At 39.6% G+C, this 12,130-nt stretch overlaps 1 protein-coding gene across 2 annotated transcripts; it reads right to left on the bottom strand.

Annotated features, from left to right (window-relative positions):
* Positions 1-8,233: 8,233 nt before the first annotated feature.
* Positions 8,234-11,580, bottom strand: CDKN2AIP (CDKN2A interacting protein). 2 transcript variants are annotated; one of them, XM_081269055.1, is made up of 3 exons: positions 10,654-11,580; positions 10,034-10,164; positions 8,234-9,623 (listed from the first exon to the last, which is right to left on the bottom strand). In XM_081269055.1, exons 1-3 carry the CDS (start codon positions 10,923-10,925, stop codon positions 8,278-8,280), a joined length of 1,749 nt encoding a protein of 582 aa, XP_081125181.1. In that variant the 5' UTR covers positions 10,926-11,580; the 3' UTR covers positions 8,234-8,277. The 2 variants fall into 2 exon arrangements, with proteins under 2 accessions (XP_081125181.1, XP_081125182.1); XM_081269056.1 differs by having other exon boundaries at positions 9,487-9,623; positions 10,065-10,164; positions 10,654-11,560.
* Positions 11,581-12,130: the final 550 nt, after the last annotated feature.

Here is a 12,130-nt window from a genome sequence, read left to right on the forward strand (position 1 = left end):
GGCAACAAAGAGCTTCTTCAGTTGGATGTGATAGTAGCTTGAAATCCAGGAGAAAGGAAACGCAGGAAAGAGGAGGAGAAAACTCCATTGTGGGAACAGCACCAGCTCAACCCTGTTTTGATCAATTGTTTGGGGAGTTTCTGAGGCAATCCCTTGACCATTTTTCTTTCTTAGGGCATAACTATTTGGGGGACTTGTGGGGAAAAGAATTTGAGGAGAGTGTGCTCCAGGACCTGGGGAGGCTGAATGGCTTTAATGACCATGTCTTACAGCATGGATTGGTTGGAAGTCTCAACAGCCATCGACTAACACAGAGGCATTCTACAAGTCATCTATTTTTCCTGGCATATTTTTCCTTTTTGTGGCTAAAGCATTCCTCTGGAGAATTATTCCTGAGGCAATAAGAACATAAGAGAATTGTCCTTACCACAACCACTGCCCAACCCATGCCCAGCCATGTGGTCTCAAATGGGAATGTCAGTCAAAGTGCCAACTCAGGACAGGTTTTTAGCTGGTTCAAGGACCTATTATTACACAACTTCAGATGAGTAACTGACCTTTGTTCTGGTCCCACAGCTTTGAATGTTCTTGGCTCAAGCCATGTTGGAAAAGCCAAGAGCAAATAAATGAAAAGTTTTTTTTTTTCCAGACTCTTAGAGAATGTGAAACTTAAGAACATAAAATGGTTAAAGCTAAATTGTTCTGGTGACAGTGCTTTGATGAATTTATCTGTATGAGGGTTTTGAGATCTGGTTGTTTAGTCTTTTGACTCAATGTACCACCCAGTATCCTTTTAATAAGTTTTGTTTTTCTCTTTTGTTTGGTATCTTAAAGTAATATCTGTAACTTACAACAAAAGAACATATACAAGCATTCAAGAAATGGTAAGATTGGACAAGGATAAGTTGTATATTTAAACCAATTTGCAAAAACCAGTGAGATCTGGAGTGGGACTTAGGAATCATCAACACTGGTGAGGAAGTTTGAGGATCCATCTGATTAATAATGTACTTTGCACCCTAACCCCAAGTAAATGTAAATATCAAATTAATTCATGAAATACTAATATCTTATATAAATCACTAAAGCAATTCCCATGAATATGCTTCTGGAAAAAAAAATGACAAATCCAAAACATGTTCTAAAAATGTTTTAAGTGGTAGAATAATAAAATAAAACTATCCTTTCCAAAGTAACCCCTTCCCCTTATTTTCCTTCTTCTTTGCTGGGGATTGAACCCCTTGGCCTTTTGCATTCTGCCGCTGAGCGACACCCCTGATCCCAAGAACTCAAATTGAGATTTGTATACTTTGTGTGTGTGTGCTGGAGATTGAAACCAGACTGTTTTTTATTTTTTATTTTTTAGTTTAATTGGACACAATACATTTATTTATTTATATGTGGTGCTCAGGATTGAACCCAGGGCTTCACACTTGCTAGGTGAGCACTCTACTGCTGAGCTACAACCCCAGCCCACAAAACCAGGACTTTGTACATACTAGGCAAGTTGCTCTACAACCAAGCAACAACCCCAGCCTTTTCGAAATTTTGGGACAAGGTCTCACTAATTTTCCCAGGATGTCTTAAACCTACCATCCTCCTGCCTCAGCCTCCGAAGAAGCTGGGATTAGAGGTGTTTGCCACTGTGCCCAGCTACTTCTTTTGCAAAGTGTGTGTGTGTGTATGTGTGTGTGTGTGTGTGTGTGTGTATTTGGTACCAGGTATTGAACTCAGGGATGCTTTTCCACTAAGCCCCATCCCCAGCCGCTTTTTATATTTTTACTTAAAGGCAGAATCTTGCTGAGTTGCTTAGGGTCTAAGTTGCTGAGGCTGGCTTTGAACTTGTGATCCTCCTGCCTCAGCCTCCCTAGCTGCTAGGATTATAGGTGTATGCCATAGTACCCAGTGGAAAAAAAATAAATTCTGATTTTAGAATTAATACATATTTCTGGAGTGAAACATATACTGTACTATTACTTGTGAATACTTCCATGTTACCTCTTTGGAATCCTTGCAATGAAATTCTAGATAAAGGCAATCAATGTGATTTTTAAAAGTTGCCCAGGACATATTTAACTGTTATGGCTACAGGCTGTACAATTCAGTGTTAATAATTATATGTACCCTTGGCTATTTGTCCAGATAAATTTAAGACGTATTTTGCTCAGCAACAAAACAAAATGTTGATATTTAATATTTATAAAGTCAGAGTCTGACAATAAGTAAATGAGAATAGCTGCAGAGCAAAACTTTCTAGCTATACCACAGCTTCTAACTTTATAATGGCCAAGTCTGTGATTCTACTCTGTACCTAATAGAAATCTTAAAAAGCTCTCAAATAACTTACTTGCCATTGTACCTGGGATTCTACTTCTATTGCCTGGTCTTTGGTAGCAAGTCTCTTTTTATCTAAGGATACCTTCAGTTGACAGAGACTCCCTTGTTAGATTTTGAGGACTAAGTGACAAATAAACTACTAGTGAAGAAACATTTTTTTAAAATGTGCATCTTACAGCAATTTATCAAGCAGCATTGTAGAATTCATTTTTAAGCTGTACCACTTTACATGGGATTTATATTTGTGTGTGTGTGTGTGTGTGTGTGTGTGTGTGTGTGTTGGTCAGCAGAAAGGCAGTCAACACTTGTCATTTGTGATGTTACAAAGCCAATACTCCTAAGATAAAGGTGATGGTCATGGTGGGGAGTTCAAATCTGTATGTGGTAGGCAGAAAGGACCCTCAAAGATATCTACATTCTAATATTCAGAACCTGTCAATGTGTTACATTAAGCAGCAAAAGAGAATTAAGCTTAAAGATGATTGAATTAAAGTTGCTAAGCAGTTGTTTTTGAAATGGGAAAACTATAAGTATAAAACCAATATAATTGCAAAGGTTCTAATAAGTGAGACAGAAAAAAAATGGAAGAGGGCGGCAGATAGGTTGGAGTCAGAAAAATACGTGTGACAGCAGAATCAAGGTATGACATGATGTGAGACGAACTCAACCCATTGCTGCTGGCCTAGAAGATGGACCAAGAGGACATGTGCCAAGGAATTTGAGTGGCCTCTAGAAGCTAGAAAAGGCAAGGAAGCAAATTCTCCTTTAGAGCCTCCAGAAAGGGACACTGAGCTGCCAAAACCTTTGCCCGCTGAGACCCACACTGGACTTCTGATCCACAGATTTGCATTGTGTGTGCCACTGAATGGTGGTAATTTATCACAGCAGCGGTATAAAACTAATATACCGTCAATGACATTTTAGTTTTTGCTGCAAGGCAGAACTCCACTGGGAAACAATAGCTGGTGGCATAGATTTTCTTACAATAAGAATGGATTTCATTTTAAATTTTAAAAACCACCAAGATCTTCAAAAATTCTGACTTATTTCATTGGAAACAGAGTTGAGCTGACCTGATATAATTTCCTGTGTCTCAACTCTTTTCCCTTTTGCCTTATGCTGACATACAGGTCAAAAAGGTCAGTGGTTTATTTTCCTAGAACCAGCAACACACAGAAATTGATAGGATATCAATTCAGAAATGTTTTCTTCCATGGTTTTTTAAACTGTAAATCTTAAAATCTTCATTCATTTATGTTAGCTCATACCAGCAAAAGTTAACAACGAAGAAATACAACAGGGCAAAGAAAGAGATGAAAGGGAAACTGAGAAAAGGTGAGTTTACACGGAATGGTCAGTAATAAACTAAGGCACATTTTTCTATCAGTATGCAAGATCACAAAGCAGACACTTGGTTTTCATACATACCTGAGCTGACATAAATCATCTGCCTAAGGTGTGTGAATTTTCCCAAGGTGCATGAATAGAAAATTCATAACTTCCCAAACAGTATTACTCTACCTCATATGATTTGATTTTTAGGCTATTGTCTTGAAATGATTCCTCATGTAAAACAATGTGTTGGGCAAGTGATTTGTGACCAAGTATGAAGACTGCCCCAGCTTCAGCAAATAACTTTAGCATATGCTACCTCCAAGTATGTTAAGACGTATATGCCATCTCTTTTTCATAGAACTAAAATTGTTATTTATTGTGGTGCTGGGGATCAAACCCAGGGCCTTACACAAGTGAGGCTAGCCCTCATTTTTTTTTTAAATTTTTTTCTGGTAAATTTTACTTATTCAATATCAGGGTTTCCAAAAAGGCTTCCTGTTCCACAACTCAAAGAGCACCACAATCTACTGAATTAAATGCCATCCATTATATTCCATGCAAATGGCTCCCCCTGGTGTTGTGCAAGTGAGTGATTCAGGATTTAAGGTCCTGATGCCTTCAGGGTTTTTTTTATTTTTTAATGGTATGGGGAATTGAACACAAGGGTGTTCCAACCACTGAGCTACATGCCTAGCCCTTTTGAGACAGGGTTTCACTAAGTTGCCTAGGCTGGCCTTGAACATAACATCCACCTCCCTTAGCCTCCCCAAAAAAACACTGATTCTTACCATTCCATTCCATCTTTTTGTGCATGTCTACTTTTCAAGCTATAAGTCCCACTTCAATATAATAAGAGTAGGGGCTGGGGATGTGGCTCAAGCGGTAGCATGCTCGCCTGGCATGCCGAAATTAAAAAAAATATATATTAAAAAAAATTTCTCTCTCTCTCCCTCTCTTAAAAAAAAAAAAAAAGAGTTCAGTGTACTTACTGCTTGAATTATATTATTTTTGGTTGTTACCCAGTGTCCTCCAAGGATTGATTTTACTTTATTCAGTTTCAAAATCAGAGTTTTTATAATTATTTCTTAAGTACTAGCACATGAAATCTCTAATTTTTATAAAAAATAAAGTCTTATATCTATCCTTTGTTTACTGTTACTTTTCTTTATTTCCTTCCAGGTTAAAGTCAATTTAGTTTGGTTCCTTTTTCACTACACTATTTTTCTTGTTCGATAAATTGCAAAGGAACAGAAAATGAGAAATTTAAAAATTAATTTTCAAATAATCTTCAGTTCTTTTAAGGAAGGAAAGAAAATTGGAAAGGGTTTGTTTTTGAGTATGGGTACTGAAACCCAGGGCCTCACGCATGCTAGGTACCTTACCACCTGCAAATCACATCCCCAGTGGAAAACTGAAAAGTAAGGGGAAAGAAGTTGCTCTAGCTGGATAGCAAAAAGTTGTGTTAGAGATGTCAAAGAAATATGAACAGTCTACAGTATTACTTTTCTTGGGGGGGGCAGCTGCAAATATAAAGATTTGATAAGCCCTATATTAATTTATTTTTGTTTAAAGACATAAAGTGAATTTATTTCAAACCACAGAAAACAAGTTTTGAAAATCATGTGAAAATTGATATCCAAAGATTTGTCACATCTAGAAAATGGGTCAATTTAGAACTTCACTATTTTTGAGGACAAAGCCTGCAAATCCCCCTCAAATTATAATAGCATAAGACCTGTAGGACTGACTTGGTACCCAGTTGCTGCTTGCTTTGTTTACCTTCTGCTATTTAACTCGGGAATCCAAACAGCAAGGAGAAATCTGTACCAAGAAAAGCTGACCTTGACAGGGAAAACTTTGTCTCTTTCATAGGCAACTTAAATTGGCACTGGCTTTTGATAATACATTACCAAGACCGTATAATACACATACCCTAGTCAACTTTTATTTATTTGTAGATGGACAGAATGCCTTTATTTTATTTTTATGTGGTGCTGAGGATCAAACCCAGCCTCACGCATGCTAGGCAAGAGCTCTGCCGCTGGGCTACAGCCCCAGCTCTCAAAGCCAACATTCTAACAATTTAAAAAAAAAAAAAATCCTGATTTTAGCAGGAAGAAAAATCTGTCTTAGGACAACCATCTTACCTCACTGATTTAAAAATCTGTTATTGCTATCTTCTTTATTCACTAAATTTGATTGCAAATTATTCATTTTTCTTTTCAAACTTCAAATGCACCCTATGGGATGACTCACTAGACAAAATTTAGGACATGCAAGTATGGAGAAGCATTAATAACAAAGAAGAGCTTCTGAAGAGATTCATTTCAAAGGGCTTTGGAAAGATGTTATAACCATTGATCTAAACTGGCAGAAAATTACATTCTGAAGTTTTTTTTTTTAATCTTTATGTGGTGCTGAGAATCAAATCCAGTGCCTGTCACACGTGCGAGGTGGGTGCTCTACCACTGAGCTACAGCCCCAGCCCTCCGAGATGTTTTTTTTTTTTTTTTTTAATTTGCAAAGAGGTGAGGATGAACATACTTATGGGCTTGGGTTCTGAAACCAGACATGAGCTTGATAGAATTTTTTAACCAAAGTGTGTTTATTTCTTCATTAGAAAACATAGGTCAAATGAGAATAGCTACTTGTAAAGTCATGAGGAAATTAGAACATGTGTACACAAGTAAACTATGGTATGCCTTCACTATGCTGCGCACTTTAAACTATCATTTCAATTAATCTTCATATCTCTATGAGGTGGCTACTAGTCCTATTTTATAGCTGAAGTAAGGCTTAAAAGTTTACCAGAAGTTCCACATCTAGTAAGAGATAGAACCAAGATTTTACATCAATAGTAACAGATCCCAAAGCTTTTATTTTCTTCTGCATCTACTATTTTGAGGAACTGTGAAAAAATGTTCCTCTTAAGTCAGGTTCTTTAAATTCTGATTAACTTTTATAATAAGAGTATTTTTGTTTTGAAATAAGATTATAACAAATGTTTGTATGTGAAACATCTGTTCTACTAGGCAGCTTCTTCAACATCAAAAACTTATAATTTAAAATATATAACCTTTATATTAACTTTAAAAAAAGACATTTCAGGAAATTAACAAAATAACCTAATTAGATATATTTCGAAATGTATTTATTCTTTCTAGTTTCTGGCTCACTTTTTTGGTAAGCACTGTCTCACAAAATGTACACTCCAAGACTAAGGAAAGTGAGCAATTAAAAGTGCTTTAAAAATACATTCATGTTATTGCTCCCCACAATGTATTAATGGTAACTCATTTATAGAACACAGATTTTAGCTCTGGTATCCAATGAAACATCCTCAAAAATGAATCATTTTTAAAATGTTATCTGATAAAATTAAAATGTCCCTGGTTATTTTCCTATTTCAATACAGCTGACCCATAAACAGTCATTTCTTGTCTCTGTACATTTTCACCGTGACTGCTCAATATGCAGCACCTAATAACAGCATCTAGGAAGCCAGAAGGCCACAAAGATAATCAAATATCTTAGGCCACAGTTTGAAGAAAACAGAATATGCCATAATAGATTAATATCATCAGAATCACCTAAGACAAGTAAAGTTCTACTTCATTACTAAGAGATATAATTCAGTTAAACAGGATCATTAAACTGAACATGGTATCAATTTTCAGTATTTTTCTGAGATTTGAAAATTGCAGCTTCCCTGTTCATAAAAAGTTGTATATCACTTTAAAAATCACTGGGTTGTAATTTACTATGACTAACAGTGGGAAGCCTATTGTAAGACTTGGTTCTGACCTAAAGGAGAAAAAAAAAACACAACTTCTTGAAAAGGTAAAATAGCTTAAAGCATTTAATATCTAAACAAATCAATCTGTTAATAGTAGTCACAAAATATGCTTAATATAGAAACCCACATTTATGTCTTTAAGAAAAAGTGTAAATTGTATTTTACCTCAAAACATAAATTAACCCGCTTAAAGAATCAGCAGCGGTCAAAATCATGGTGAATTTTAAACAACTTCAGAATAAAATAAGTACATTATACTGCTTTATATCTAAAAAATGCTTACAACTTCTCATAAAAATAGTCTGAGGCAACTATTTTTTCTTTTATTCTCTTACAGACATGTTCAACACTATGGGCAACATTCTTAAAACCTTAAGTTTCACAGACTTTCAGACATTCAAATACTGTGGTCCCCTTTTCTTTGATGTGATTTATTCAGCTAAAAAAAAGCATGGTAGACAACTTAATACATTTTCACCAAATTTAAAGTAGTACAAAAATTTTAAGACTCTACAGAACTACACATCGTACCTAATACATCATTAAAAATAGAAGACAGTATTTTCTTCAGCAAATAAAACAGCATACTGGTATGCTGTTAATGCACACCTTTTTAATATGTACTGTCATTCATAAATTATTTACAACTTCTACTTATGTGAAGAGAATTAGAATGTAAATTTTTCTGCAAAACTGGAAAAAAGCAATACAAAATTTGTGAAAGCCTGTTTTATATTGTACAAAAGTAAGCCAGTTTTCTCTTCAAATACCAGATACTGTATGCAGTGATATTTTGAACATATTATAGATTATAGTAATTCTTGAGGATGTTTTAAAGCTGGAGGTAAGTTTACAGGTCTTGATTCTTCATCAAGGAGTACTAGATCTTCTATCTCACTGCCTCTGTATTTCCTTTTACATATTTTTACCACCACCTTTTTCTTAAGAAATAACTTCAATGCTTCTCTTGATGCAACTGCTTTTGCATTTTCTTTGCTTTTTCCACAGCCAGTGCCCAAGTACACTGACTTGCACCTCAATTCACAAACAATACTTTCTTGAGAGCTCTTATTTTGAGGCAGATCTGCCAGTTCTTTTAGTGGGACAAAAAACACATCCAGTGTTGCTTTCAGAGCCTCAATAGCTGCATTTAGGAGCTCTCCATGATTCACATTGGGACTAAAGCCACCAACAGCTACTAATTTCCATGCCACTGTTTTATACAGTCTATTGAAGAAAGGTTGCTTCTGTTTCACATCTTCATTGGTTAATTTGCAACAAGAGAACTTGATAGAACTCTCACTTGACTGTGAAGTACTTTTAGAAGGCAACTGTGAGGTGCTACTCTGAGAACTACTCTTAGAAGCTAGCTGGGACACACTTGCTAAGGAAGTACTTTTGGAAACCATAGATCCACTGGTCTGGGAGCTGCTCTTGGAAGCTAACAGTGATGCAGCTACCTGGGAAGTGCTTTTGGAAGTGAGCAGTGATGTATTTGTTGAGCTGCTCTTGGGAGTTAGTAATGATGTGCCTGATGAGGAACTGTTTTTAGAAACTGATGATGAAACACTTGCCTCTGAACTAGTTTTGGAAGTTAACCCACTTGAAGCTGTCTCTGAACTAGGTTTAGAAGACAATAATGGCAACTCTACTTCTGAGCTTCCAGAAGTACCCAACAAGGGCACCTCAATCTCTGAGCTGCTCTGAGAAGTAGAGACTGAAGAACCTTCCAAAGCACTCTTTTTAGGTGAGCCACTTTGTTGTCTGGAATCAGTGGACTGGGTCACGTGACTATTCACACTGGATTTCAACAACGAAGAAACAAATGATGCTGAACCATGCTTATCTGGAGCTTCTGATTCAGAAGCTTTTCCAGATCCTGCCGTTGTTACCTGAGAGGAAATGCTGCTGCTGCTTTGGCTGGAAACAGATCGATCTCCTTCACTCATAGAGCTATTCTGACCAGAGATGCCAGAGCTCCGAGTGGAGTTTCCACTACTCTCTGATTTGGTGCATGACCCCGAACATGTAGAACTGTTTTCTGGCTGAGCTGATGTACGTTCTGTTTTGGCAGAAATTTTTGCAAGATCTCGCTCAACTGCAGAGTTGTTTTTTCCTTCTATGATTCGTTTTTTGGATAGCTCTTCTACCCCTTCTAAAAAGAAGGAAAAAACAGATATTTAACTAGAAAATACATCATATATATCAGCTGACAAGACAAATATTCAATTATATAAAGGCACAACGTAAAAATATTTCAGAACTAGTAGTTCCTTTAAAAAGTGTGAAATAACTTCTTAAAACAGTGTTGAATAACCATTAATTTCTAATATTAAAAATATTAACAGCATCAGACAACATGGGACACTTCAAACTCTACAGCAAAATAAACTATCAAATTCAGAGCCTAAAACACACAGACATATAATTTAGGTTAACATTCCAATTTAATAACATTATATAAATTCTAACTTGTTAAAAAAAATTAGTAATGACAACAATTCCTAATTATATCAAACTTATTTTCTAAACTCCTATGTATGTTCACATCTATGATCTGCTAACCATTGCTACTCGATATCCCTCTTTTCTTCACCTTGGCAACCAGTTCGTCTCTTGTTGTATGGATTGGAGCATCTGTCACTTTGATGCCTTCAGCCATACTAAGAATTTTATCCATAACTTTTTGAGGGTACCTGAAAAAGAAAGAAAAGTCACTTTTAAAAATTGTTTTTCTTTAAACTACTACTTGTGGTGTGCAGAAGGAAAAAAAAGCCACAGGAACTGCATTTCCTGGTTGCAATCAAGAAAGTGTACCAACCGCCAAGAACTTTTAGTTTCCTGGAAGCCCATAAACAAATGCCTTAGGATCTGGTGGGCGGATCTCTCCTCACTAACCTTTAAACCTTGCTTTCAACTACAAGAACGTAGTCAGCTTTACACTAACAACCCCACCAACAGTCCCCCTACAACGGGGACACCCACAGACTGCTAATTGTGTCCGCGGCTCGCCGTGACGCCCTTCTCACCCTTAGAGGGCAGCCGGTCCCGTGAATTCCCGCGCTTCACAACTTCCCCTCCCCACCGAGGCCGTACTACGAAGGGCTCAAGACCCCGGGTCCCAGGTCCCAGTTCGGAGGCGGGAGAGAAAACCGAAAGCCGGTCAGGGACGCTTCCTTACTCACCGGCACCCAAGGAAGACGTGGTTTGCCCAGGCCATGGAAAAGGAGATGAGCTGCTGCAGCTGCCGACTGCGGGTCCCGCTCTCGGCGTCGGCAGCTTCGTCCGGGTTAGCGGAGGCAGCGCCACCCGCGGGGGCCAGGTCCCCGGCGTTGCGGAGCAAAAACTCCCGGCGGTGGCGCCAGTGTTTGTCAGTCTCGCCCTCGCAGCGCAGCGCCTCCACCCAGGCGGCCACCCGCGGGTTCTGGCTCAGGTACTCCGACACCTCCTGCGCCATGTTGGGCCTGCAGGACGCGGAGGGCACCAGCAGACGCTGCACCGGGTAAGAGACAGGGTGCGCAGGGGCGAACGGCCCTGTCACTGCGGCCTGCACCGGCTGTCCTCCAGAGAACGCCCCTCAGGAGGCCCACACACCAAACAACAGCGTCCAGAGCAGCTGAACCGCCCACTTCCGCCTGCCGCCGGCTCCTTCCCTTTTATAACCTCGCCGCCGCCGCGCGCTCGCGCGTCCTTCCGGTGCGAGCCGGCTCTCCCAGGACGCTTTGCGGCGTCTGGGCCGCGGCGATGCCGCGGCCGCGCCAAGCTGCTCTGGGGCAGTCCGCGGGGGAAGGGAGGGAGACAGGAGACGGGCGCTTGGCGCCTCCCGCCCCGCGAGGGAGGGCCGCTAGTGGGGTTCGCCCGGGGCGTCCCGAACCTCGGCGGAAACCCGTGCGTTCTGGCTTCGCTTTGTGACGCCGCACGCTCCGTCAGCCCCCTCCCAGCCCGGTGCGGCGCCTATAGTGGAGGCGAGTCTGTGCGTCGAGCCGCCTGGTCGGCGGGGCTGACTGGCAGACGGGCCGAGCCCTGGAGACCCGGTGCCGCCATTCGGGGGCGCCGTCTTCGGGTCTCCGCCCCCAGGACGCTGACTACTGAGCGCAACCAAAATAAACAAAAGCTTGCTCCGGGTTTGTTTTGCTGCGGGAAAACAGCAGCTGGCACTGTTTTGAATGTAGATAGGCGAGGCTTTCTGAGGCCGAGTCTCAGACGGCGTTTAGGAATGGGGGAGTGCCTTTTAGATAGTAATACTAAACGTAACGAAGTTAAACCATTTATCCAGTTGGGTAGTGCTGAGCGGGGTGCAGTCTTGGAAGCTAGTCCTTGCTTGGCAGGCACCGGGGTTGGTTCAGTGGTTCAGCGTAGACAATACCTCCTTCCTCTCCCTTTCGTTTTTGGTCAGTAACGTAACAGAACGCACCAACAACGTTTTGTACTGTAGCACTTCCTTAAATTCAACAATTTTGACTCTCGACTACACAAATAGCCAATGGCCGGTACCGTCCAAACCTCTTCCCCTCCTTGAGGTATCTCCCCCGCCTCCCCGCACTTTTTCCTGTCTACAGTTAAACATATACTTTACTGTAGGCTTGCTTATTTTTAACGTTTTAAAATTAATAATCTCTAAAATTATACATAATGATAAAATTGCGAAATTTAAATTTTCCT

This window comes from Spermophilus citellus (genome assembly GCF_964194105.1).
Source record: "Spermophilus citellus genome assembly, chromosome: 16".
Lineage (NCBI taxonomy): Eukaryota > Metazoa > Chordata > Mammalia > Rodentia > Sciuridae > Spermophilus > Spermophilus citellus.

Bases quoted from the DNA above. Each gene is read 5' to 3' on its own strand.
- CDKN2AIP (XM_081269055.1), bottom strand. From the start codon at position 10,925: ATGGCGCAGGAGGTGTCGGAGTACCTGAGCCAGAACCCGCGGGTGGCC. The intron at 10,165-10,653 runs GTGAGTAAGGAA...TTTCTTTTTCAG, and splicing joins CACGTCTTCCTTGGGTGCCG to GTACCCTCAAAAAGTTATGG. The intron at 9,624-10,033 runs GTTAGCAGATCA...CCTTCTTTTTAG, and splicing joins AGGGATATCGAGTAGCAATG to AAGGGGTAGAAGAGCTATCC.